Here is a 27,916-nt window from a genome sequence, read left to right as displayed (position 1 = left end):
TGTGCGCATGTGCTCAGTCGTGCCTGACTCTTCGAGACGCCAGGGACTATAGCCCACAAGCCTGCGCCGTCCGTGGGGTTTCCTGGGCTAGGATACTGGGGTGGGTTGCCATTTCCTTCTCCAAGGGATCTTCCTGACCCAGGGATCTAACCCTCATCTCTCGCGTCTCCTGTATTGGCAGGCGGGGTCTTTACCACTAGTGCCACCTACAAAGGGAAGGTTGAGCCTAAAATATTTGCTTTGGGGTGAGATCATTGTTTGTCATGGTGAGCTGACCCACACACTGTAGGCTAGTTAGCAGAATCCCTGGAAACCACCACCAGATTCCAGGGGCATCGCCTTTCCCGTCATGACACCAAAACCTGTCTTAATTCAAAACATGCTTAAATACTGACGATATCTCAAACAGCATGCATCTTATACCAATTGGATTTACTCAGTCGATGTTTTTAAATAGTAATAATAAGTAATCAAGATTCAATGCGACAGTTACATGCACATCTTATTTCCCTCAAGCTATGGGTGTGCTGGGTTCTAATTCAAAAGTGCTAGTTACTCTTCACTATCAAAGTATCCCTGTTATAGCCTTCAAGAGTGGCATATCTGTATTTCAAGTGTCTCACTGAAGAGGAGGCTACCTTCATAGCGCGGCTGGTAAAGAATCTGCCTGCAATGTGGGAGACCCCAGTTCGATTCCTGGGTCAGGAACATTCCCTGGAGAAGGATTAGGCCACCCACTCCAGTATTCTTGGGCTTCCTTGGTGGCTCAGCTGGTAAAGAATCCACCTGCAATGCGGGAGACCTGGGTTCAATCCCTGGGTTAGGTGGATGCCCTGGAGAAGGGAACAGCTACCCTCTCCAGTATTCTGGCCTGGAGAATTCAGTCTTTGGGGTCACCAGGAGTCAGACACAACAGAGTGTCTTTGACTTCACCATTGAAGAGGAAAGAAATTAGATGTTAAATGTAGCACTTTGATCCTATGTTCTTAAAAATGTTCATTACTTGCATTTCTTGGCTCAAGACGACAACTCAGTTAACTAACATTAGAATTTACTACTTGCTAATTTTTCATGACTCACCACAATGCAAATGTCAATTTTGTCTTTTTTTTTAGGTTCTCTTTTTTCTTTTCATGTAATTTTTGAAGGCTACCTTCCATTTACAGTTATTACAAAATACCTGCTATATTCCCTGTGTTGCACAATACATCAGTATCTCCTTGAGCCTGTCTTTCACCCAGTAGTATGTACCTCCCCTCCCCTCACCCCTTTACTGCCCCTCCCCCCACGGGTAAAACTTTGTTCCCTGCATCTATGAATTTGCCTCTTTTATGTTACAGTCACTAGTTTGTTGTAATTTTTAGATTCCATGCATCAGCAGTGTCACACAGCATTTATCTTTCTCCACCTGATGTATTTTACTCAGCACAGTGCCCTCCAAGTCCATCCATGCTTCTGCAAAGCTTCATTCTTTTTCATGACTAAATAATATTCCATTGTGTGTATGTACCACATCTTCTTTCTGTGTGCATCTGTTCATGGACACTTAGGTTGTTCCTGTGCCTTCAGGAAGCAATTGTTAATAGTGCTGTATCTTTTCAAATTTTTGGTTTTGTGGTTTTTGGGGAGATATATACCCAAGAGTGGGATTGCTGAGTCATCTGGTAGTTCTATTTTTAGCTTTCTGAGAGACTCCGGTACTGTTTTCCACATGGGCCACCCCAATCAATACGTTCCCACCAACAGTGTATAGGGGTTCCCTCTTCTCCACGTCCTCACCAACATGTGTTATTTGTAGACTTTTTGGTAACAGCCATTCTGACCACTGTGAGGTGATATCTCGTTGTTTTGATTTACTTTTCCCTGATATTTAGTGATGTTGAACATCTTTTTATGTTCTTGTTGTCCATCTCTATTTCCTCTTTGGAAAGGTTAAGAATTTGTTGTTCAGTCACTTAGTCTGATTATATGACTGTTTCAAAATTAATACTTTTGGGATGGTACTTACATACAATATGTATATTCCATTGTATGTAAGCCTTAAAAATAAAGGAAGTTCTGCTTGGTGAACTGCTTTGGTGATCACATAGATGAACCTGGGGGACATGATGCTGAGTGAAATAAACCAGACCCAGAAAGACAGAGGCGGTATGATCTCACTTATATGTGGCTCTGAAATAGTCAAAAATCATAGAAACAGGAAGTGGGATGGTGGTTGCCAAAGTGTGGAGGGAGGGGAAAACAGGGAGGTGATGGTCAAGGGGGACAAAGTTTTAGTTCTGCAAGATTTATAAGTCCCGGAGTTCCATGTGCAGCATTGCTCTTATAGTTATCAGTGCTCTCTTGTTATCCTAAAAATGTGCCAAGACAGTAAATCTCATGTAAGTGTTCATATCACAAGTAAGTAAATAAATGAAATTTTAGAAGTCAGAAGGAAACTTTTGGAGGTGATAGTTGTGTTGATGGCATTCATAGTGGCGTTGGTTTCACGGTTGTTCAGTCACTAGGTCATGTCCTACTCTTTGTGACCCCATGGACTGCAGCAGATCAGGCTTCCCTTGTCCTTCATCAGCTCCCAGAGTTTGCTCAAACTCATGCCCCTTGAATCAATGATGCCATCCAGCCATCTCATCCTCTGTTGTCCCCTTCTCCTTTTGCCTTCAATCTTTCCCAGAATCAGGGTCTTTTCCAATGAGTCGGCTCTTCACATCAGGTGGCCAAAGTATTGGAGCTTCAGCTTCAGCATCAGTTCTTCTAGTGAGTTGATTTCCTTTAGGATGGACTAATTTGATCTCCTTGCAGTCCAAGGGACTCTCAAAAGTCTTCTCCAGTACCACAATTCGAAAGCATCAGTTCTTAGGCACTCAGCCTTCTTTATGGTCCAACTCTCACTTCCATACATGACTACTGGAAAAACCATAGCTTGACTGTATGGACCTTGGTTGGCAAAAAAATGTCTTTGCTTTTAAATACAGTGTCTAGGTTTGTCATAACTTTTCTTCTAAGGAGCAAGTGTCTTTTAATTTCATGGCTGCAGTCATTTCACAGAGGTACAGTTATTTCCAAACTCACCCAGTGAATGCATTAAATATGCACACACTTCAATAAAGCATTTTTTAGATAATTAATATTCTCCTAACTTAACAAACATAATTGGGTCCAGATACCAAACGCCAAGCCTTCCTTCAGCTCTAGTCACACAGTCTACAGTAGACACTCAGAAGAGAGTTTCATCGCTGTGGAAATTGTGAGCGCTTGTTTCGATGCCAGGCTGTTCCTTCAGAGATCAGAGTAGGTTCATTCCTCTTCATGATCTGCTAACCAGTTGTAATAACAATGATATTCAGAGCAGCAGGTTCCTATGGCTGTAAGTAACTCAATTTAGTATACGAACTCGACATAAACATATTGAAATCATAAAATAACTGGCATTCGCCACCCATCTCCATAAGATGCTTTAGCCATTTTCAAGAAGTGCCTTCTCTGTTTAGTAGGGAGAGAAACAACTCTCTACTGTTCAGAGAAGCAACAACAAAAGCAACAAATATCTCCAACAAGTAAACCTCCCTTGGTTTCCTGTTCCTACTCAAACATAAGAGGTCAGACTGACCCCAGTGGGTATTTGATTAGGGAATAAATTGATTTAGGGACGAGGTAATTTTACTTAAGCCACAAAGCTTAGAGAGGACTCTCATTTCAGCTTAAGCAGCAAATGAACAGCTGTTCTTTTCAGTTTAGGGAGACAAGCTGTTCTAGTACCTGATAAATACAGGCTACGGGCTCAGCCAGTGCTTTCTGCAGAGCATGGATGAGGGGGGAGGATGGAGCCCGGCAGCCTCCCCATCCACTGACAGTGCTCAGCACCGGCCTGGCCACGTGGGACAAGATCAGAGAACAGCAGGGTGGGGGTCCTTGGCATCAACAGTTATTTCAGCTCCATCATGGATCCAGTCTCCCGAGAGGGCCCAGCTTTGAATGTCCCCACAGTAGATGACCCTGCAGTGCGGTGTGTGCACGGGTGGGTATTCTCTACGTAAAGAGAGAATACCCTCAGGCTGCGTTGGACCCAAATACAAACCTGACCAAAGGAAAGATGCCCCGAGGCACAGGCTGTTCAGGAAACGGAACCCTGTGTGTATTTCACACCAGGACACTTCCGAGTGTTCCACATCCATCCTCTTACTGAAAAACCAGCATATTGTTCTCTTGTACAGTTCAGATGAGATGGTGGGGCCGGCTTAAAGTCAGAGAACTTGAGAGCATTATCATGTAAATTCTAGGCAGATGCTCTGAATTCATTTTTTATCTGCAGATTGGTATACTGGGTTAGTCCCAGGAGCCAAGGTAGAATTTCGCATTCCTTTTTATTATTCAGCCCCCATATTGTCCGGGATGAGAACCTCTGGCTTAATTACATGTAGTGCACGAATGGACACCGCAGGATTGAAGCAGCATCTCCGGGCAGGCTGCATGGCCACAGGATGAAGGGGGAGATGCTTGCAAGGGAGTGGCCAGGGTGTCAGTGGACTTGCATCTTCCGTCATGGTCCGTGGTACCTGCTGCCTTCGCCCCGCCGGCTGCTCAGAGGCTGCAGCCAGTGGACACCTTAGTGATCTCAGCCAAGGAACACAGCACACCTTCGGTAGAACTCACACCCAAAGGGGAACAGAGCTTTGCCCAGGCTCTCAGCTGGCCCAGTGGGTCGGGCCCAGAACCCCCCTCCCCGATCCGTGTGATCTCCTTTCTCGTGTGTCTGGATCTCCGCCAGCCATGATGCAGAAGCCAGGCCCTGAGTTTGAATTTTTGAATGCTGTGTTTGAGAATTGTAACAGATCAATGCCTAGTAAATATGTCTGTGATGACATTAAAATAATAGCCTAATAATGTTCTTAAAACAGTAGCCACAAGAGCAGTACCCCCAGCATAATGAGAGGGAAAAAAGGGGACAGAGAGGAGAAAGTAGCCTTGATTTGGAAGGTTCGGTGTTGAAGGCAGCAGCATGGAGTCTGCCTCTTACCATTTCCTGTTGCTGCTGCTCCTCATCCACGCATCTGTGCGGTGGTTACCTTTATCCTCTCAAGCTGAGTGGAGGCCGAGGAGGGGAGGGAGGGGAGCCCACTGGAAACTTTCAGGCTGAGGAGGTCCAGCCACCGGGCAAAGCAGAGGCAGAGAAATGAGGGGGCAGAAATGGTTCAGTCGGCTCAATGCAGAGCATCGTGGGAGCTGACAGAAGGGGGACCGGTGCCCGTGGCAAAGGCTCCGCGTGACCCGATAAGCATCTCAGGCCTGGTTCTGCAGGGTAAGCGGGGGCCACGGTGGGCCTGGCGGATGGCAAAAGGCGGAGCCCACCCAACGCACGGGCGGCCCCGCAGGGGGATAGCACTCATACCGACCTCCAGCCTGGGAAGGGGACTTCTAAACCTTAACTGTCACAGAAGAGAAAGAGGAACAGCCACAGCGAACACGGATTTTTGTGTGAACCAGAGGATTTTTTGGACAGCTTTCTCTCTTTGCTTCCGCGTCATTTTCTTTAAAAGGAAGAACAAGTGATCCTCTTCAGCTGGAAAGCACTTGTGCACATCCTCTCCGTGTGTCTCATCTCTCCTTCTCACCCTCCCCGCAGCCTCCATGCTGAGATAGATTTTATTTCTCTCTCAAGCCCACTTGTGCTCCCTCATCTTCGTACTTCTCACTATTTTCCTGAGGTATGTCAGCCCCGTTGCTAGGCAGCTGTTACCCTCAACCCACCACTCAGCCTCCTGGATGCTGGGAATTAGCCCCAAATAGCTAGAAAATCACCCTTCCGCACCTGCGCTGTGTTTACCGTGAGAGCAGGGGTGCCAGGAGCAGAACGGCAGTCCAGGCACGTGTGTAGAAGGGGCGAAGTGCATCCTGGTTTCCCCCGGCCAGACGGCTACGTTTGTGCTGGACGCCAGGTAGAGAATCCATGCAGGGCCCTGTGTGAAAATTAACAAGGGAATGAATGGTTAGAGAAGAAACCGCATCCTCATTGTTCTGAAGCTAAACATTAATGGACGATGTAACCTGGAGAAAAGCAGAAATACCCAAAAATAAGCATGGGGAGAAGGTAGAATCTGTAGATTTCTACCAGCGCTGCCTTAAGGTCTGGCCATTCTTCCTTGCCTCTGAAAAGCAAAACACTCACCTTCACCTGATGTCTTCTTCCGTCTTTCCCCTGAGGGAGAGCTCCCTCCAACATCTTCTCCTTCCTGTGGATTATCCAGGCCTTTCTCTGGGAGAATGAGGTGACCAGGAATCCTCAACATCCTTTCATTGTTCTGAGTGAAGTAAGTAAAATGAGTCCCTAATAAGAGAACTATCATCACCAGGTCTTGAAATAAGAATATCCCATCTTTCTGGAGATATCATTTTAGCCAGAAGAGAGGCATGTTTCATCTTTGAGCATACGCAGTAATTAGAACACATCTTAGGCTTCCCTGGTAAAGAATCCACCTGTAATGCGGGAGACCTGAGTTCGATCCCTGAGTTTGGAAGATCCCCTGGAGAAGGAAATGGCAACCCACTCCAGTATTCTTGCCTGGAGAATCCCAGGGACAGAGGAGCCTGGCGGGCTGCAGTCCATGGGGTTGCAAAGAGCCGGACATGACTGAGTGACTTCACTCGGTGACCAATGCATTCCTTGGCAGAGTATGCAGCTCGTAATAGGTGCTCAGAGAATATTTGCTGAATAGAATTAAATTTTAAGGGGTTTTGAGATTGAAACTTCCATGAAAGAATTTTCTTTGAGAAAGAGAGGAAATGAACATTCAACAAATGATTTCAGGAGATTGCATCTGAGGTTTTTTTTAAGCATTAGCTTAATATATATCCTTTGTATTTTTCTAAGGCAGTGATTCTACAGTTTCATGAAAGTCAACGAAGAGTCATTACAATGTTTAACCAGATGCCTGCAGTTACTGAATGAGCTCTTTTTTTGTTTCTAGGACCATGAGGGATAGAATCTCAAAATTGTTCTTAAAACTCGAAGGAACAACCCATTTTGAAAAGAGGAATATTTATTTCATCACTTCCCTTAGATTCTACTTTGCATTTCTTAATTGTTAGCTTCTTCTCTGTTACTGCCACTTCAACCGACCCCTCTTAGAATATAGAGACCCCAGAAGGAAAGAACCAGTCATGTGGTTCTTTCACGTATACTTTGGTAAGTGGTGGTCACATCTGTTACTATTCCGTCATCATCTTCAGGATTCTGAGAGTGCGCCGAGGAGAGTTTTCATGAATCCTTGATGTAGAAAGAGCACCTAATGATGAATATGTGCGCCGTAAAATCATGCAGTAACTGTGATAGGACATGAGTTTGAGTAAGCTCCGGGAGTTGGTGATGGACAGGGAAGCCTGGCATGCTGCCGTCCAAGGGGTCGCAAAGAGTCGGATACGACTGAGCGACTGAACTGACTGACTGAACTGTGCTGGAACTTGCTGGAAATTTAGCTTGTAGACCAGCAAGAAGGGGAAGTTGAAAGTCATCAGAGACACATTTCACAATAGACATGAAGCAGATGGAGTGTCTAACACAGTTTTAGCTTTCAACCCAAGAGACCCTGATTATTCTGCATCATAAAAGAAACAGACCCAGTTTCCCATGTGGTCAGTACTGTCCTGTTCAGCCAGGCAGACGGTCCCGACAGAAAAGAAGCTGACCCCAGCGGAGGAAGGGAGAACCAGGGAGGCGCCAAGTCTGGTTCGGGGGAGTCGGTGACATCTGGTCCACACCTCCTTTGGGAGTTTCGCCTCCACTCCTCTTCTGGGTCTCCTGAGTTGCACGACTGTTTCCTTCTGTTTATGGAGAGTTCGTCCAGGAAAATAAGGTATCTTCCCAGACTTCTCCATCTCAGTCAATGTCAGCTTCATCCTCAGCCTCCTCGGTCAAGATACTTGGGGTCATCCTCTCTTTCCTCCCCATCCACATCAGTGTGTGGCAGAGCCTATTGGATCTGCCTCAAATATGGACCGAGTTTATCAGTTCCGACCATTTGGAAGAGCGGCATCCTGGGAGGCTCTCCCCAGCCCTCTGCTCATTCCCTCTGCCTGCTCTCTGCCTTGCAGCTTCAATGATTCTTCAGGCGTCCACTGATGTGGCTTATCTGCCCAAAGCCTTGCTCCCTAGGACTCTCCGAGTCCCAGATGAAGCCCTTCAAGTCACCCATGGGGATCCTCGTCCCCCGGTGTGGTTACCTCTGTGGGTCCATTCCCTCCATCTACCCTCCCACCTGCTCCAGCCGCTCCGCCCCGCCTTGGTTCTCTGAGCATGCGCCCACAACCCGCCCCAGGCGGCTGGACCCCACACCCCCAGTATGGATCCTGTTCCAGAGAGGGCCGTGCCCCTTCCTGATGAGCTGGAATCTGCTCACCCTGAAACCTCCCCTGCTCCATCTCTCTTGGATCTGACCTCCTTCCTCATTTACATTTCTATTCTCTGTCTCCATCATGGAAGAGAAGGGCTTTTGTCCATTTTGTTTCCAGCTGTGTTCCTGGAATCTGTTGTGTGCTCTCAGATGGCAGAGTCCACCTGCAATGCAGGAGACCCGGGTTCGATCCCTGGGTCGGGAAGATCCCCTGGAGAAGGAAATGGCAACCCACTCTGCCAGTACTCTTGCCTAGGGAAATCTATGGACAGAGGAGCCTGGCGGGCTAGAGTCCATGGGGTGGCAAAGAGTCGCGCACGGCTGAGCGACTAACACACTTGCCTGTTTTGTTTCCTGCTGCGTTCCCGGGATCTGTTTGGTGCTGAGTCAGTTTTGGTTGGTTGACTGAATGAGCCCGAATGAATGAAACAGAGGACGTGATTCTGGACATGGAACCAGATACCAGTCACATCTCTCATCCCAGATGGGGCTGAGACAGGAGGGGGTCAGCTGGAAGAGTGAACATTGACTTCTTACTGTTGGCTGGTCTCTCTGGGGCCCAGGGCAGGTGTCAGCCTGGGTGGATGGAGGTGACCACCTCCTGGACCACAGAGGCCAGGGATGTGTGGGAACAGAGAGGAGAAGCCCCTTCTGCAGACCCCCACCCCGTGCTCAGGACCGTGTGCGGCTCTGCAGTGGTCATTACCATTCGGTCTGGGATGGAAGTCTCCAGGAGGACAAGCTTCAGTGCAGGGGTGGGCCGGTGACTCCATCTAGAGGTGACACTCAGATTCCAGAGACAAGATGTTTTTAATTACATTAAAATAGAGTACCTCACCCTGTCTAAGATGACGCTTTTGTCTTTTCGGTTGAAATGTCAGAATTATACCACTTTAAGTGTCAAAAGAACTATATAAAACGAGAAGAGAAAGGCACCGTGTGTTAAGACTTTTGTTCTGACTTGTTAATACTGTATTCAGATACTTGAATTATGTCAATTCCATTCTCCGTGATAATTAGCAGAGTTCCAGAATGAGACAATTATAAAAGAATAAAGAGATAATGTGAGTGATTTCATTTCATTGTGTAACCGGCTAAGTGGTGGAAATGCGCTGATTTTCCTGAGTGTTTGAATGAGTCTGTATTTCATTATGAGCTTAGTTTAATGTCAGAGGAAGGCTCAGTCACCCAGAGGTCAGAGAACCAAGGAGTCCGGTCTCCGAGAGTCCTGTCCGATGGTGGCCCCCGTGGGTTTGCCGTTTCAGACGTTTGTACGCAGTCTCGTCGCTTTTACTCTGGAAACTTCTGGGGCCGGGGAGGCTTCCTCTGCACCTCAGTCGGCCGGCGCTGGTGGAGACACCGCTTCTGGAGTCAGGCCGCCCCAGTGCAGTCCCAGCCCAGCCCCTTTCACACTGCATCAGGTCTCTCGGGGGGCCTTTGAACTACAGAAGCAGACTCTCTCACAGTTCCGGAGACGCCAGCAGGGCCCTGGCCCTCTGAGACCCTTCCTTGCCTCTCTCTAGCTTTGGGGGTGGCCCCCAGTCCTTTCAGCTACATCACCCCACTCCCGCCTCCCTCTCCAAGTGCTGTCCGCCCTGTGGCTCTGTCTTCACACAGCATTTCTGCCTCTTCCCAGGACACCAGTCCTGTGGGATTTGGGCCCTCCCTGCTGGCGTCATCTTAACTGCATCGCATCCTTCAGGCCCGTTTCCAAGTCAGCTCACATCCATGTATCCGTTGTGCTCTGCTTAGTCGTCCGTGGTCTCTGACTCTTTGCGCCCAGCCCGCCAAGCTCCTCTGTCCATGGGATTTCCCAGCAAGAATGCTGGAATGGGTTGTCATTTCCTTCTCCAGGGGAATCTTCCTGACCCAGGAACTGAACCCGTGTCTCCTGCATCTCCTGAATTGCAGGTGGACTCTTTACCTACTGAGCCGTCAGGGAAGCGCACGTATCTATTCGGTCCGGGGCGGGAACACAATTCAACATCATCCATGTGAGCTTGGGCAAGGGACTTCATTTCCGTGACCATCAGCTTCTCCCTGTCGAAAGAGGGTAGTCACCCAGACGTGCTGCACCTTCAAGGAGCATGGGAAGCAGTAGGTGAAAATTCCTGGCACTTGTTTGGTGCTCGAGAAATGTCCATCCCCATCCTCCATTCCTCCAGCCCAGTTTCTTGGCCTCCCATCCTTGATTGGGTTGCTCACAAAGTTCCTTTGGATTTTTCCATGTGACCTCATGGGAAGACCTCAAAGAACTTTCTGGCCAACCCACTAGTTACTTTCTCCACACATAGGCAATTCTGTAGACAGCATGCCATGTGCAGAGATGACCCAGTGCCCTGGGGAAGATCACACACTTTGAGGACAGATAAAAATTAAATTCACCTTTATAGCACAACATAGAATTTGTGTCACATCCTGAGAAGCACGCAGGTGCAGTACCGAGAGAGGGGAGAATTCCTGCTCAGTGTCTTGCCAAGGACCTCACAGCAAATTTGCTGCAAAGCTGAAACCTGACTCTGGGTTTAGGTCCCCAGTCCAGTTTGTTTCCTGTTCAGACACATTATACAATTATGTTAGTCATCACCTCTGAACCCCTCAAACGTGGTAACACACAATCCCTTTGTGCCCGCTGATGCCCTCAGGTCATGTGCCAGCATCTCTGGGGAACGCCCATCGCCTTCAGGTGGTCCCCTCCACCACCCCCTGCAGTTTCCTCCTGGCTCCCAAGCCCCCACACACAACCTCCGTTATCCCCGCTTCCTCTGCCCTGTGCCACCCTGGAAAGACCCTCTTCTGTTCTGCAGCAACCACAATAAGACCAATTTAAAACAAAAAAACCCCAGCAGATACCAACTCCAGTGCCTACTGGGTAGGAAAGCATGTTCTTGCCTATCATATCAAAAAAAAAAAAAGGAAAAATAATCATTGAATATTATCCACAGATCATCTTAGACCATTTGATGTGATCAAAACGATGAGCGAGAGGTTTCAGACCCTCGCCTCTGGCACTCCAAATGCATGTTCAGTCTCCACTGCTATTTTTACTCCCTTCTGTACCCTGAGTTAATACATGAGCGAAAATCTCGGTTTGAGAGGGAAGGGATGTTGCTGATGCTGCCGTATTTATTTTGCCTGACTCATGGCTAGCAGGACGATGACGATGCTCAATCCAGGGCAGATAAAATGTGAGTTGTGGGGGACAGCACTAGAAGGATTTTAGAGAGGAAATGAAAGTCTGCTGTTGAAAAGGTCACACAGATGCATTTTCTGAGGGTTTATGCTGTGCCCCAGATCCATAGTTCCTCTGCACTGCCCCCAACCCCCGACCCCACACGATGGACACCTAGTTTCTCTTCTATACTTGCAGAAATAAAGATGTGGTGCGGCTGCCAGTGGGGCTTCCCAGGTGGCTCTGGGGGTAAGGAACCCGCCTGCCAGTGCAGGAGACATGGGATACATGGGTTCAACCCCTGGGGCAGGAAGACCCCCTGGAGGAGGGCATACAGCCTACTCCAGGATCCTTGCCTCGAGAATCACATGGACAGAGGAGCCTGGCAGGCTACAGTCCATGGGGCCGCAAAGCATCAGACTCGATTGGGTGACCGAACATGCCCACGTGACTGCTGGCGGGACACGTCCACCCTGTCATTGCTTGGGTGGGGAAGGTGGAGGCAGGTGGTGGGCAGCCAGGAGTGCAGGGGATTCACTGCTTCCCTTGGGAAGCAGAACATCTCTTGTAGAAGATGCCAGATTTGCTGCAACAAACTTTAGATGAAAAGCTAAGAGGTTCCACAGAAACTAACAGAGAACTTCAGTGATTTAACGATCAGCAGTAAGTTCCTGGGGTGGCCCAATGTGAGGATTATAAGCACACCAGATACAGCCCCGTCGTTTCTCTCTTTCCTCCTGTTCTCATCCTCCCCTCATCTTCCTCCCCTCCCCTCCTCCTCCTCCTAATGCTGTGTTGCTTGCATGTCAGGTTAAATGCTATAAGGACAAAGGAAAATTTTGCATCTTTTTTTTTTTCTTAAATGGGTCATATAATCTTAAAAGACATTTTTTTTTTAGAAACCCAGAGGAAAACTTTATATAGTCATGAATTTCAGCCAGAGAGTGAAATTTAATTATTTGGAAGAACTTTCCAAAAATAAAGGGTCCTTCTAGAAGATTTAAAGCACTCAGTCTCTACTCTATGGGGAGAGCACTTCTCTACCTCTCACTTAAATAAGACTTCTGGGCGCTTTGGTCTTCCTTTATTATAGATTCTAACTACATCTAGATACTCTCAAACATCGATAAAGAATGCTGGAATATTCTAAATGGTGTATTTTAAGAGTATTCAAAAAATCTACATGAGAACTAATAAATTCATATTCTTTGTCTCCGAACGCCCTTTTGATAAATGGTTTGCATCTCTCCTGATAATATTAAAGGTACATTAGAGGACTGAGGAGTAGATTTGGTTCCTTTTAAAATCACATCCTTGTAAAGGACAAGGGCTGTTCCAAGTGATCCAGGGTGAAATTCACGACGCAGGGAGGGTTCAGGGCCCAGAGGACAAAGTAAGAAAGAGGGAAGATTTTAAAAACTGGGTAACAAAGGCAACGCTGCTGAAAAAAATCGTTTGCTTGACCTGTTCACTCACGGCTTTCCTGTCCCCGCTGCTTCTTGCAGGTACAAGCCCTTGGCCGAGACCCTCCCCGGCAACGAGAGGACACTGCCGGCCCAGGAGAGGTGCCGGCTGGCCCTGCAGCACTGCCGGTTCCCCGGGTGGCAGGTGGGTGACCCCAGGCTCCTGCCGGAGCAGGTCAGGGTTGCCGGTAGGTGAGCTGAGTCATCACGGGAGCCGCCTGTGCGTGCGTGCGTGTGCGTGCGTGTGTGTGCGCGCGCGCGCACTCCATCGTTTCAGTTGTGTCCGACCCCATGGACTGTAGCCCATCAGGCTCCTCTGTCCATGGGATTCTCCAGGCGAGAACATTGGAGTGGGTTGCCACTGCCCGAGACTCACCAGCAAAACCAAAGTGCCGTGATGTGTTTGGCAAAGAGAGATGCCAAGCGTAGTCCCTGAACACACAGCAGCCCTGTTTCACCAGTTTCATCAGCAAACACAGGACAAAGGAAGCCCGGAGCCTCTGCTTATGACTCAGGAGGAGTTCAGGATCGCGTGTTCCTGCATCTCAGACCCCAGCATAGGCAGCAGAGCCTTCTGGAGTGTCTAAAGGGGAGAAGTCAGAGGAACCAAAACAGGGGTGGTTGACAGAGCCCAGGGTTCCCTGGCATGATAGCCGTGCTTCCAGAGGAGGAAGGAGCAGGGACGTGCTCTTCAGAAACCCGAGGGCGCAGTCTGGATTTTGTTTAATCCCTGAAGCAACTCAGAAGGCCTCCATGACTGGTGCTAGGAAGAGGAATGTGAAACGTAAAAGAACTGAGCAACAGAACTGAGTAATCATGGGAATCAGGGTCCATGACACCAGGAATCCCTGCAAGTTTCTAGCTATAAAACATCTGAACCTGCACAAGAGGCAAAGAGTTTGGTAGCCAATAGTTTCGGCAAAACATAACAATTACGGGAAAGCAGAGGTAAGTCTCATCTTTTAAAAACAATAGGGAGATAGAGTGTCTCCCAGGGAAAATGTATGACAGTTGATGAGGCCATAAAAGGGTGCTTTAGCGCAGAAATGACATGAAGAGAAGGTGCAGACTTGCTGGTATGTCTGAAAGGGGAAGACAGGGTGGGTAAGGAAGGTGTTGAGCCCTGGATTGACACCAGCATCCTCACCTGTCCATGATGAAGAACCAAGAACCTAGCATTTTAGCATGGATGAGTAACGATTTAATTGTCAGTGCCACCCAGGCTCTTTCTTCATTATCCTTTACCCTGTTCTTTCTCTTTTTTAACTAATAACGGAGTTGAACTTTAAATAGCGGTCTGAAGGAGGACGCGCACACAGCCTGTAGTAGGCACAGATGCACATCCGTGCCAAAAGACAGGATAAAAAAAGGAGGAGGAAGGAGGAATTGCTAACAGAGAGTGAAGTCAGCGAACCACGCAGAAGTCAGTGGCATCAGACGTGGGGCTCGCGTGCAGAATCATTCCACAAGCTGGAGGTAGTGAAGTCATTTCAGCTGACTCACTCTCAGAACTTCAAGCCAATGTCTGGGGAAAGATGGAGGGCAGAAGGAGAAGGGGGCAACAGAGGACGAGATGGGTGGATGGCATCACCAACTCAACAGACATGAGTTTGAGCAAACTCCGGGAGTTGGTGATGGACAGGGAGGCCTGGCGTGCTGCAGTCCATGGGGTTGCAAAGAGTCAGACACAACTGAGCAACTGAATAACAACTGAACAGAAGTGAATACGGAACACAGAGATTTTCCTGTTGCATTTTGCTCTTTAACAAACACAGATGAGGATGATGTACTTTTATTAATGTTGAGAAAGAATGTTGAGTTGTTGAGGGATCTGGGAAGATTCTTCCACTGAGAGAGGGACTGGCAGGAACCACAGCACCTGACCAGCCTTTAGGTCCTCCAAGACACCTGATTGGAGTCTGGGGTCACACGAGGAGGGAGGGGGCCCAGGGGACAAACCAGGGCAGCCAGGCAGCTGGCCCTCCTCCGTCTGCTAGGACGACTTTGCCGCTGGGTATGGCGTGACACTGAACCTCACGCACACTGGGCCTTTGAAAAAGTACATCAAAATAAAACACGGGGACAAGTTCCCGTTTCATTACACTAATTTGTTTTCCTTGGCTTTTTTAAATCTCCCTAAAGGAGGCCAAAGAAAAGAAGAAATGTATTCATTTGCAGATCGTATTTGTTTATGCGTTCCTTCTTGAATAGTTAGGAAAGGTGGCTTTCTTCAGCTTCTCTAAGATGTAACCTTTCATATTCTTTATGCTATAAGACAAATTATTGACTCTAGAGAAATAAAGCTTATTCCTATTTCACTCTTGTACTAGTCAGAAGGCAAACAACTTTTTTTTTTTTTTAATCTTACTTCTTACCTAGAAAGCCAGACCCCTCAGTTTCAGAAGTAAAGCATTTGTTTGAAATGTGCTGAAAGTTACAGGCAGAGTTGTTACCCCTCTCTTGTGAGAGGTTAACAAGGACGAGGATTAAATAGAAAATGTTTGAAGCAGCAGCAGGTCCTAATGGGTGGTTTCGTTCAGACACCATGGTCCTCAGATTGCTAAGAGGCCAGCATGTTTCCAGGAAGCAGCCCTTATGCATCCTCTGGCTCCGAATGGTTAGCGTGAAACTGATGGCTAGTCTCCTCCGTGGCGCTTAGAAGCGACGCTCGAACAGGAAGAAATTGGAGTCATCCTTGGCTGCGGGAATCTGCACGGAGTGTTAGCTAGAAATTCTATTCTCTGAACTGAAAAGCGGATCTTTTATCATGGCTCTCATGGGTCTTGAGGATCCTATGAGATCACTTCCTCTCTCCCCAGCATCCATCACAACCCGTGCAGGAAACCTGCACAGCATCAGCTCAGGGGCTCTAGCTCCATCGCTCCTGTTCTTTTGCACATTAGAGCGATTCCGTACGCAGTACTGAACACTGGGGTCTTCTGTTGCGTACGAGGAGAGAGAGTCGTCTTCCCTTCAGCGTTTGTTTAGTGATCTGCGTGTGCTGTTTACTGTTCATGTAGCCGTGGGTTTGGAGTCAGTACGCGAGGCCTTGGAATTTCTGAAATCTCATCAGTAATGATTCCTCTCATCCTGGAAGTCTGTTACAACAGCTCTGAGGGTGTTATTTATTTATTTCCTTAGCTTTGTTTTATCTGAGTTAACCCAGAAGAAAGAGAGGAGGCAGCGAACAGGAATACCCTCATTGCAGACAGGAGGAAATCGCCTTAGAGCTCGGATTCCTGGTCAAAATGCAAGGTGGGGTGAATATTTGGTCTCGGCCGGAAGGCCCTTCGCCGGGACCAGCCCCCGCTCTTCTGTGGCGGGTTCCTTCCACTGCACTCGCTCCGATCTGTATCTTTTAATGCAGCCACTGAAGGCCCCTTTACTTGGACGACAGAACTTGAAAGGCACAGGTTATGCTTCCAGACCGGGGCTTTGATCAGAGGCGCTGGGAGGTTCCTTGATGAGCCTCGCAGATTGCTTCCTGCGGTTAGTGTCTTTGTCTGTTTCTCATGCACCCGGTAGATGGAGATAAAACAAGCTGGCTGCTTGCTGTTGCTGCCAGTTCTGATTGGAATCTTTCCTAAGTGAGCATCAGCCCCCTGACCCTTCCACGGCCAGGGCTTTGGGAGGCTGGGTCCTGACTTAAGGAAAGGGAGGAGAAGGAGAAAAGGGAGAAGAGAGAAACTGGGCTCAAGGGAGGAGATGTTTGGTTCAGTCCAGTGTTCAATGTCCCTTCTAGTCTGAGAGCGGGCACCTGGCTGCTCCAGGCACCCAGGGATGCCCCAGGGCTGGCCAGCATCCACGGTCCAGGTGCCACCCCAGGCGTGCTCGCCTCGCCCTGACCCCGTGGGCAGAGGCAGGCGGAGACCCGTCCTGCCGAACCAAGTGGCGGCGCCCCCAGCAGGCGGGTGGCCGGGCCTTGTCCCCGCCTCCCATCCTCCGTTCTTGTCCTCGCCCCTGAGGTCACCCAGACCGTCTCCTACCGAGCCGATGCCTGTCTGTCCCCCGGCAGCGAGTGAGCGCCTTGAGGAGGCCGTGTCCGCCCTCCGGACTGCTGCGTCTCCAGCAAGGCCGTCTCACAGGCAGGTGCTCGGGGCAGACTTGCCCAGCCGGTCAATGAGTCTTTGTCAATAAGAAACCAAACGACTCTTATCTATGCAGACGTGGGCTTCTCAAGTAGCACTGGTGGTAAAGAACCGCCTGCCAGTGCAGGAGACGTAAGAGACTCGGGTTCGATCCCTGGGCTGGGAAGATCCCCTGGAGGAGGGCGTGGCAACTCACTCCAGTATTCTAGTCTGGAGAATCCCTGGACAGAGGAGCCTGGTGGGCTGCAGTCCAGAGTTGCAAAGAGGTAGACATGACTTAGAGACTAAGCACTCACATAGATACACAGACTTGTACAAATCTTTAAAGTCTGGAACAATTCACAAAACCTAAGAGCACTAACATCTGAAGGATGGTTTTGAGATGAGAGTCAAATGGAATTTTAGCGTGTCTCTATTTAGAAGGTGAAATGAATTCGTGGATTACTTCTGTAATTAGAGATGATTTTTAGAGTTTATAATTACTACCTAAATACAGTTTAAGTGGAATATTGCATGGAGCCAATTATTTTAAGCATGTATGAAAAAATTGTGAGTCACATGGACAGTGCTTTTCCTAAAGCACTTTTGTTTCTAAAAGAGCAGTTAACCTGTTGGATAGTTCATGCCTCCGGCCCATACTTTCCCAAGGAATCGTCACAGGATTTGAGCTGGTCACCACAAGTGACCACAAGTCACCAGTTTGGGCAGACTCAGTCCTGCCATTGCTTCCTTTATGTTATCAACATTACTGCTTTAACAGAAGGTGGTTTTAACTCGATGAGACGTGAAGGAAAACTATGAGGCTAGAAAGGCATCAGTGCTTGGCGGTTTCTTGTTCATGTGCATGAAATGACAAATTTTAAAAACATGCTGGATGAGCTTTATCCTTAATTCAAAGCAGAATTTAAGTACGTTGCTCAGAAAGCAATAGAAGTGTCCTGAAATGATTCGAGTAGACGCTACAGGACTGACTTCCAGGACAGTTTTGGGTCTCACCAGAGGTATTTTTCTTTATGAAACAAAAAGTCTACAGATTACTTCTTTTGTGGAGGAAAAAAAAATCAAACAGTTTTGAAAATAAGTTAAACGAACCCACTCGTTATTAACTTTCTGCTATTTGGTATTTTTCAAATCACTCAGTATTTCATTTATTTAAATATATACATGTTTAATTCGGTCCCACTTTAAAAGGTACCTTTAAAAATAATCCGTCCAGTCGATGTTCATTTATCAAACCCTCTCTGCCTGATTCTCATGCCATATAGCAGCGATGGGCGGGCCTGTATTAGCCATGCTATGTCACTTCCATAGAGGGGGAAAGTTCTGAAACTAATTCTAAGTGGAAAAAGAAATGGTATCATCTGATTTTCACACATTTTATATGAATCAACTGGGTAGGGGATGCTGTCTTCTGTGTAGTTCTTTGAATGCTATATTCATTTTAAAGCCATCTGGAGGGTGATGAAGAGAGAAACAGATCTCTCTGTTCAGGGCAGCCCCCCGCTTAGCAAGGCTTCTACAGGGATGGCTTTTACTGTCGTTCCAGAGAGTGCTAGGACTCTGGGGTGAGGGGACCCTCGTGGACGAGGAAAGGCATTCCATGCGACGCCTGTCGCAGGACTTTTGGAAGGAGAAGCTGAGATGATAGCCTCAGGGAGACTTCCTGCATTCTCTGACACCGTGAGGATGGGGAGTCAGACACAAGAGGGCTCCCGATGACTTGCTCAAGTAAAGAATCCACCTGCAATGCAGGAGACCCGGGTTCAATCCCTGGGTTGGGAAGACCCCCTGGAGGCGGGCATGGCAACCCACTCCAGTATTCTTGCCCAGAGAATCCCATGGACAGAGGAGCCTGGCGGGCTAGAGTCCATGGGGTCACACAGTCAGACACGACTGAGGGGCTAGACAATAGCAGTGTATACAACAGATAACTGATGAGAACCTACTGTATACCACAAAAACAGATAACTGATGAGAACCTACTGTGTACCACAGGGAACTCTATGCGGTGCTCCGTGGCGACCTAAATGGGGAGAAAATCCACGAAAAGAGGGGATATACGTATATGCACAGTGGAGTCACACTGCTGTAAGCAGATGCTGACATGACATTTTAAAGCACCTGAACTCCAATAAAAGATTTTTTAAATGTAGATTTTTTAACCCACTCCAGTATTCTTGCCTGGAGAATCCCATGGACGGAGGAGCCTGGTAGGCTACAGTCCACGGGGTCGCAAAGAGTCGAACACAACTGAGCGACTTCACTTCACCTCACTTCACTTCAAGAAAGAGAAAAGGGAGAGACTCCAAAAGAACTGACAGAAAGCAAACCCCAGATTCAGTGAAGTTTCCTTTCCCTGTCTGTGCTTACTCACTGCCAGAGCCATCACGGTCGTTGTTTTCTTCGTCATCTTCCTCTGAGGCAGGTTTCATCCTCCACTTCCTCTCATGTAAGGCATGGCCTAGATTCCACTGCATGTCTTTCTGAAATATATGGCCTCACAAGGATTCACTCTGACAGTGCTGAGAATTGCAAGATTAACATTTTACCATGACATTAAATAAAATCAGTTGGATGAAGGATTTATTATTTCATTAATCTAAAATAGTCCAGTAGAGAAAAGATAATAAAAGTAAGAGCAAGAAACTGTTCAAGTTTTAAACCTGCTCCACTTTCTTTACATCTTCAAAGATGAGACAATCGTATTAGGGCCCTTGGCTCTTATTAGTACAATAAATTAATGGTTTATAGCCTTTGTTTTATTACTGGAGGAGCACTTTGTAAATCAACCACAAGTACAAGCTAGAAAATAGCCTATAAAACCACTCTTTCTCTCATGTTCCTCCTCTTTCTCTGGCATTATTACTGTTGAGCATAATAAAAAATTGGTATCTAAGAGTATCTCTTAGTAGTGTGTGCATTATGACTGGGAATTACTGTATATGTGCACATATATTTATTTCCATTTTTCTCAGGTTCTAAACACATACATATACACACATATGTGATGGTGATTTTGTTACAAAGGGTTCGATCTTTGTAAGAAATTTGAAAAATAGAGAAAATTGAAGAAAATATAGATCACACCCATCACTAACTGAACTACCTAGAGATAATTACCCCGGATGCTTGGTGTGTATTCACTCAGTCTTTAAAAATAACATTATAGATGTTTGATTTTTGGACAGTGTGCCTCCCTTTATACTGAGGACAGATGGTACGTCTCTTTTTTTCTTATATATTTACACACACACGTGTGTGCCTGTGTGTGTTTCACAATGATAACCCCAGAGATCTGGTCAGAACAGACACTCGGCTTGTGTGTGTTGAATGGCTGAATGAAGGACTCTCCTCCTCACCCCAAGCACCTTTTGAAGACGGAAGCATGCGCAGTGGAGTCTTGCTGCTCCAGGTGCTTGTCTCTTTTAAAGCGATTCTGCGTTTTCCCTCTCAGCCTTGTTAAGCAGAAAGCTCAGCGTAGCGTCTGGCACTCAGTCAGCGCTAAGGGACGGCGGTCTATGCCTCCTGCGAACCCGGTTTTTCACGTCTGAGGAATCAGTCCCCTCTCCTCTGTCAGCAGGGCTTTGGTGAACCCCATTTCGTGTGTGTCCTGCGGTCACACAGGCAGGGGTGCCGCCATGTTGGAGAGGAACGGCCTGTTCCCCTCACGGGGGAATGCGGAAGTGGACCGCGGGCAGGAAACCCATAAAGAGCTACAGGAAGTGGACCGCGGGCAGAAAACCCATGAAGAGCTACAGGAAGTGGACCACGGGCAGAAAACCGATAAAGAACTAGAGGAAGTGGACCGCGGGCAGAAAACCCATAAAGAACTAGAGGAAGTGGACCATGGGCAGAAAACCCATAAAGCCTTCGACCGTGTGGATCACAGTAACCTGTGGGGAATTCTGAAAGAGATGGGAATACCAGACCACCTGACCCGCCTCTTGAGAAACCTATATGCAGGTCAGGAAGCAACAGTTAGAACTGGACATGGAACAACAGACTGCTTCCGAATAGGAAAAGGAGTACGTCAAGGCTGTATATTGTCACCCTGCTTATTTAACTTATATGCAGAGTACATCATGAGAAACGCTGGGCTGGAAGAAGCACAAGCTGGAATCAAGAGTGCTGGGAGAAGTATCATAACCTCAGATATGCAGATGATACCACCTTTATGGCAAAAAGTGAAGAAGAACTAAAGAGCCTCTTGATGAAAGTGAAAGAGGAGAGTGAAAAAGTTGGCTTAAAGCTCAACATTCAGAAAACTAAGATCATGATATCCGGTCCCATCACTTCATGGCAAATAGATGGGGAAACAGTGGAAACAGTGGCTGACTTTATTTTTCTGGGCTCCAAAATCACTGCAGATGGTGACTGCAGCCATGAAATTAAAAGACGCTTACTCCTTGGAAGGAAAGTTATGACCAACCTAGACAGCATATTAAAAAGCAGAGACATTCCTTTGCCAACAAAGGTCCATCTAGTCAAGGCTTTTGGTTTTTCCAGTGGTCATGTATGGATGTGAGAGTTGGACTGTAAAGAAAGTGGAGCGCTGAAGAATTGATGCTTTTGAACTGTGGTGTTGGAGAAAACTCTTGAGAGTCCCTTGGACTGCAAGGAGATCCAACCAGTCCATCCTAAAGGAGATCAGTCCTGGGTGTTCATTGGAAGGATTGATGCTGAAGCTGAAACTCCAATACTCTGGCCACCTGATGTGAAGAGCTGATTGGAAAAGACCCTGATGCTGGGAAAGATTGAAGGCAGGAGGAGAAGGGGACGACAGAGGATGAGATGGTTGGATGGCATCACTGACTCAATGGGCATGAGTTTGAGTAAACTCCAGGAGTTGGTGATGGACAGGGAGGCCTGGCGTGCTGTGATTCATGGGGTCACAAAGAGTCAGACACAGTTGAGCGACTGAGCTGAACTGAACTGAAGCCCTCCCTGGGGGAGAACCGAGGTGGACAATGTGCTAGGGGGTCTTGGGGTCCCGGGGTCAGGTGGGCAGGGACCCTGAAGGGCACACCCACAGCCACCGAGTCCAGGCTGAGACCCCGAGGGCTGGAGAGGCATGGGCTGGACTGGAAGTAGTGCGTGGGGTCGGGCGTGCTGCCCACCCCCCCTGGGGGGGCACCCCAGAGAAGAGCCCCGAGTCATGGAGAAGAGCCCCGAGCCCCCGAGAAGAGCCCTGAGCCCCCGCTGCGAGGCAGAGAGCGGCCCCTCTGCGAGGCGGTGCTTCTCAGTCTCTGCTCTTCCCTCCCCAGGAAGGATAATGGATGAGGCACTAGGGCTGGTGCAGGGGGTACACAGCCCCTCAGCTGTTATGGGGAGTTTGCGGCCCTTTGAGGGTCACCTTCCCGGATCGGCCGGGCTCCGGGTTACTGCTGGGAGAGTTGGGGCCATGGCTACGCCCGCGCCAGGTCCATCTCTTCTCCATCAGAATGCCGCGTGCTGTGTGCGTGCTCAGTCATGTCTGACTCTTTGCGACCCCATGCACTGGAGCCCGCCAGGCTCCTCTGTCCATGGGATTCTCCAGGCAAGAAAACTGGAGTGGGTTGCCATGCCCTCCTGCAGGCGATCTTCCCAACCCAGGGATCATGTTTCCTGCATTGGCAGGCGGGTTCTTTACCACTAGCGCCACCTGGGAAGCCCCCATCTATGTGTGTAACTGATTCACTTTTCTCTACACCTGAAACTAGCACAGCATTCTAAATCAACTATATTCCAGTAAAAATTATACTAAAAAAAAAAGGAAAAGACCTGGCCCTGTTGGCGTTGAGAGCAGAAGACAGTTCACAAAATAAGCATAGGTGAGTTGCAAAGCAAATATAAATGTACCACAGAAGAAATTTTTATAAAATTAGGAAGGCTAGGTAAGCTTTTAAAAATATCTTAGAAGGCTTTCCTGGTGGCTCAGACAGTAAAGAACCTGCCAGCAATGCAGGAGACCCAGGTTCGATCCCTGGGTCAAGAAGATCTCCTGGAGAAGAAGGGAATGGCAACCCACTTTGGCATTCTTGCCTGGAGAATCCCATGGCCAGAGGAGCCAGGCAGGCTACAGTTCATGGAGCTGCAAAGAGTTGGACACGGCTGAGTGACTAACACACTAAAATACTCTGAAAGAAGAATGTAAGACCAGAAGAAGAAGACAAAGGGCGATGAAGGTTCGCGTCTTCAGCAGTAAAGCCAGCATCAGGGCACAGTGGCAGTGACGTGGATGGTGCTGGTGGCGGCAGAACTCTCGAGTTTGTGTCCGCATCCCGGTGGGGATGACGGCTGAGGTTGTGTTTATGCTGCTGTTAATCATTTATAACCTCACATTCCATGGGGCGGGGTAACTGTTACTGACATTCTGGAGGCCCTTTTGTTAAAAAGACAGAGTAAAAGTGCTCCCTAAGAGGATCCATTAACTTACCCAGTGCACTTTTTTGGAGCTAATCAACCTTGTTTGGGTTTGGCTTTGGTTTGCTTTTCACAAAGTGTCACTCTGGGAGGAAGAGATATGTTTTAAGCCCTCTTGACCAGATTGGCATGATTTCCATAATGAAATAACACACAAGATCACATGGTACGTAAATCACGCATAAGCTCAAAATAGTGGCTTTTATTCATCACTGCTTGCTATACAGGTCATAGTATTCTGGGTGAGAGGAATTAATTTTTCTTAATCTGTAATTACATGTAATTCGAGCCAAACCACCTTCTTCAAAAATCAGAAGATACAGTACTTATTAGAGTGTGTGGCTGTAATTATCTTTTCTGTGTTAAAGTTGAACTTCAAGAATGGTCTGTTTATAAAAAAGAGAAAAGAACTTGTATTTAGCACAAATGTATCCTTTGGCGATGTTTTAAAGTGCACTCAGAGCCAGACTGAAAATTAGGATATCTATATTAGCCACCATGAAAATGTAAAATATGGAAATACTAATAATAAGTATAAATTCATAAAACAGTAATCTTCTGTAGAAACATAACAGATCAAAGAAGTAAGCGGGGCTGCACTCGCCCTCTGCAATGGCCCACACTCTGTCTGTGGAGTGTGCGTCTCTCTGAACCTGAATAAACCTATTTCTTACCCAAAAAGATAAAAGTTTAAAAAAAAAAGAAGTAAATAGGGGAAATATGTGAATTCAGCCTGGAAGAGATGGCTTTTAGTTAAATGGTTGTTAAACTGAGCTTCCTGAAAGTATAAAACATCTTCTATTCATCCTTGTGGTCTAGAGCCTGGCACAGGGCCTGGTACTGGGAAAGCCCTTGACAAATGTGTGATTTATGAACCGGGTGATGGAGGGGTGGATGGATAGAGGGATAGAGGGCTGGATGTAAAGAGGGAGGGACAGGTGGATAGAAAGATGGAAGGGTGGATGGATGAATGATGAGTGAAGAGACAGATAAGACAGATAGTAGGATAAGTGGGTGAACAAATGTGAGAGAGGAAAACCAGGAAAGATATAAAGTAGTATGTGAAAGTGATAAATAACCGGGAATGTGTGAAGGTCTGTTCATAGTGTGCAAGTGGGAATGTAGGCGTTCTTAGGGGACTGTTTCTGTTTGGAAGAGATTACCTGGTAGGTACAGAAAGTGCTTTGCATGGTGAAAAGGAGAAGGAACTGTGTTTTAAAGGAGCACGGTGACATTCTCAGATCAGCAGGAAGAAAAACAAGTCTGATGGGAGAGAGGCACAGACATCAAAGCACATAAGAGAGTGTGTTGTTCTTATCATTGTCAATAAAGCTGTTTTGAAAACTGAACAGATTGACATTGGGAGGGCACTTTAAGAGACAGATACACCAGGGCATTTTTTTTTTTTGAAATTCTAACATTACAGTGAAATAAGTTGGCTACTTTTAATCCAGCTATGATTTTATATATCTTGTCTTTAAATGGGAAGTGTGTATTTGAGTAATGCTAGTGTTTTTAGAGCAAAGGAGATTAAAATTTTCAAAGAGTAGTTTTTTATCTATAATAACAAGGGTACAGCATTTTGCAGCAAAAGTATCAGCCCCCACAGTAAACTCTTTCTCAGTCAAATCTAATCTGTGGTAACTATTAATAAAAAGCCGCTGATAATTGTAGACATGGGTGTACAGGGGCGGCACATAACCCAACAGTGGCAGGGGCAGTGACATCGTTCACCAGGAATGCTGCTCGGACGCTGTGGGTCCTTGACACACGCTCACGCGGGGTTCTGCCCTCAGAGAGTGCGTGGGAGGTTAGACTCTCGAGTCAATAACCTCTCTTTTAGAGGAGTAAAACCTGTAAGGTCATCAGAGGTTAATAAAGATCATGTTATGGAGGCTTTTGAATGCCAAACCCAAAAGTATGCATTTTAGCTTACAGGCAATACAGAATGATGGAAAGGTTTCTAGAGTGTTAGTACATTGGAGGCAGTGGGCAAGGTGAGCCCAAGGGCAGGTGAAGAACTAGAGGATGGAGCCCTAGATTTTGGATCCAGTTATCTTATACCAGAATGTGATGGTGCCAGAAATATCACACGTAACATCTCTGTTTCTCCAACTGCATTAGACACATTTTTTCCTTAAGTGAATGCATTCACATAGTTTAAATGGATTTAATTTTTTAAAGATTCAATTATTTGAAATAAATAATTTAAAAAATGTGAGCTCACATTATAGCTACTATCCATTAAAATCATTTTCTTTGAAATTCTGCTTTTTCCATTTTGTCATGCCATCTGCTTTACTCCACCTAATATGTGTAAATTGTGCCCTGCATATTTTTCCAGCAATACCCTAGCCCACAAATATTTCACAGTCAAGTTGAACATTCCGACAGGTATTCCAAAAATGACAAAAATGGGAATTCAGTGGCCTTCCACTGTAGAGATATCTCTATAAGGTACATTAGAAGATAGAGATATCTACAAGGTACATTAGTGACATAGATACATTAATGAATTCATTATTATAAAGTACCCACTAGACTGAGAGTTCATGAAGCCATCCGGGTTTTGAAGGATGAATAGGAGCCATTCTAGCAGATGACTGAGAGAAAGATATGAAGAAAAATAAAGTGTATATGTTAAGCCAGAAGGAGAAAAATGTTCCTATTTAGAAACATTGGAAATGGATCTTGTACTACAGAAAGTCTAATAAACATTTCAAGAGAGTTTGAGCATTATCTTGGAAATCATGACCTGCTACTTCTATACTTTCAGCATAGAAGCAACGGACATGAACTTGGGCAAGCTTCGGGAGGTGGTGAGGGACAGGGAGGCCTGGTGTGCTGCAGCCCATGGGGTCGCAAGGAGTCGGACAGGACTGGGTGACTGAACCACAGCAAAACATAATGAGACTGGTGTTTAGAAAGATACATTCAAAACTGTATCAGTAATGGAAAGGCTTGAAGTCATCAATGACAATTTTGTTTAATCTTTTAAAATCTGTCACTTCAGAAAACAAAAACAAAAACCCTAATGGTTTTCTAATAAAAACAGCGATGACTCTAATTCACAGATGGCTCTTCTGAAGGTAGTTTTGCCCACTGTCTCCCAAACAACAAGGGGTGATCAGATGGGGGAACATCCCTATAAAGGTGAGGCCAGTGATGCAGGAAGGGTGATGAAGTGTTAAAGGATACCCCTGAAAAGGTGAAGGACGCCCCTGAAAAGGTGGGGCCTCGGAAGCAGGAAGTGTGGGTCCCTCTTCTCTTCCCAAGAAGGGCAGCCCTCTGTGTCTGCCTCTCTGGCTGGAAGCGACAGTCAGAGTTGAGGATGAGGACAGGGAGATGGCGTAGGGACCTCGCAGGTGCCCTCAGCATCTCCAGCGCAGCCTCCAGGCCACCCACGCTCCATGGCAACCACCCATCCAGGCTTGTCTCTGCTCCCACAGCCTGCATCTCTGAAAAAATCCCCTAAAAGCTGTATCAGTCATTGAAACTCTCAAAGTCATCATTGACAATTTTGTTTGATCTTTAAAAAAAAAAAACCCTAATGGTTTTCTAATAAAAATAGCGATGACTCTAACTCACAGCTGGCTTACTTTACAGGAGTCAGGATGACATTAAGGTTTTCATCTCAGATAGGAACACGCTGCCTCCAGGGTGTACACGGGGAGGGCTCGGTGGGAGAACGCGTCAGGCTCTCCTCTTCTCTGGTTGTGAGAACAGCTGTTTATATGAGAGTGCAACCAAAACCAAGAGTGGAGGTGCTCCGAACATTTGGTCTCATTCAGATGAATCTTGCTGGAAAGGTACTGATTTCAGAGTAACTGTGTATGAATTCAGCACGCAAACGAAATTAAAATGACCAACACTTTTCTCCTAGTCGGTATCATTAATAGACAAGGTAAATCCCTGAAAAAGCAGGGATCTTGTCTGGGTTTTCCTGGTGAAGATAGATTCCTTGATTTATGTCCCACGAATCCTAAGTATAGATCTTGGTGGCTCAGCCGTCAAGAATCTGCCTGCAATGTAGGAGACACAAGTTGGACCCCTGAGTCAGAAGATCCCCTGGAGAAGGCAACAGCAAGCGCCTCCAGTATTCTTGCCTGGAGAATCCCTTGGACAGACGATCCTGGCAGGCTAGAGTCCATGGGGTCACTAAAGAGTTGGACATGACTGAATGACTAAACAGCAACAGTAATCCTTAGTATCACTGAGAGCAGAGGCCTTAAGGACTGAAATGTGTTATTCAGAATAATTTCTGAAGAAGGAATCTGAGATTCTACTAAATGGCTAATTTCATTTTTAAGGAGAAAGAAACATTTTTTCGGGTGAATCTGTATCATATTTTTGAAGAATAAAATTTGGGATATTTTATTTTATAATCTCTTTGAAATGACTACA

General features: G+C 46.8%; 1 protein-coding gene across 3 annotated transcripts in view; it reads left to right on the top strand.

The window, feature by feature from the left end:
* Positions 1 to 27,916, top strand: part of MYO16 (myosin XVI) — a 501,160-nt gene that overhangs the window by 391,833 nt on the left and 81,411 nt on the right. For all 3 annotated transcript variants that reach the window (XM_043477832.1, XM_043477831.1, XM_043477833.1), the window contains one exon: positions 13,065 to 13,167. In XM_043477832.1, the coding sequence (XP_043333767.1) occupies positions 13,065 to 13,167 (103 nt within the window). The remainder of the gene's footprint in view (positions 1 to 13,064; positions 13,168 to 27,916) is intronic.

The sequence above is a fragment of the Cervus canadensis genome, chromosome 9, assembly GCF_019320065.1.
Source record: "Cervus canadensis isolate Bull #8, Minnesota chromosome 9, ASM1932006v1, whole genome shotgun sequence".
Taxonomy (NCBI): Eukaryota; Metazoa; Chordata; class Mammalia; order Artiodactyla; family Cervidae; genus Cervus; species Cervus canadensis.
Note: the sequence above shows the minus strand (reverse complement) of the source record. Positions and strands in the feature narration are given on the sequence as shown.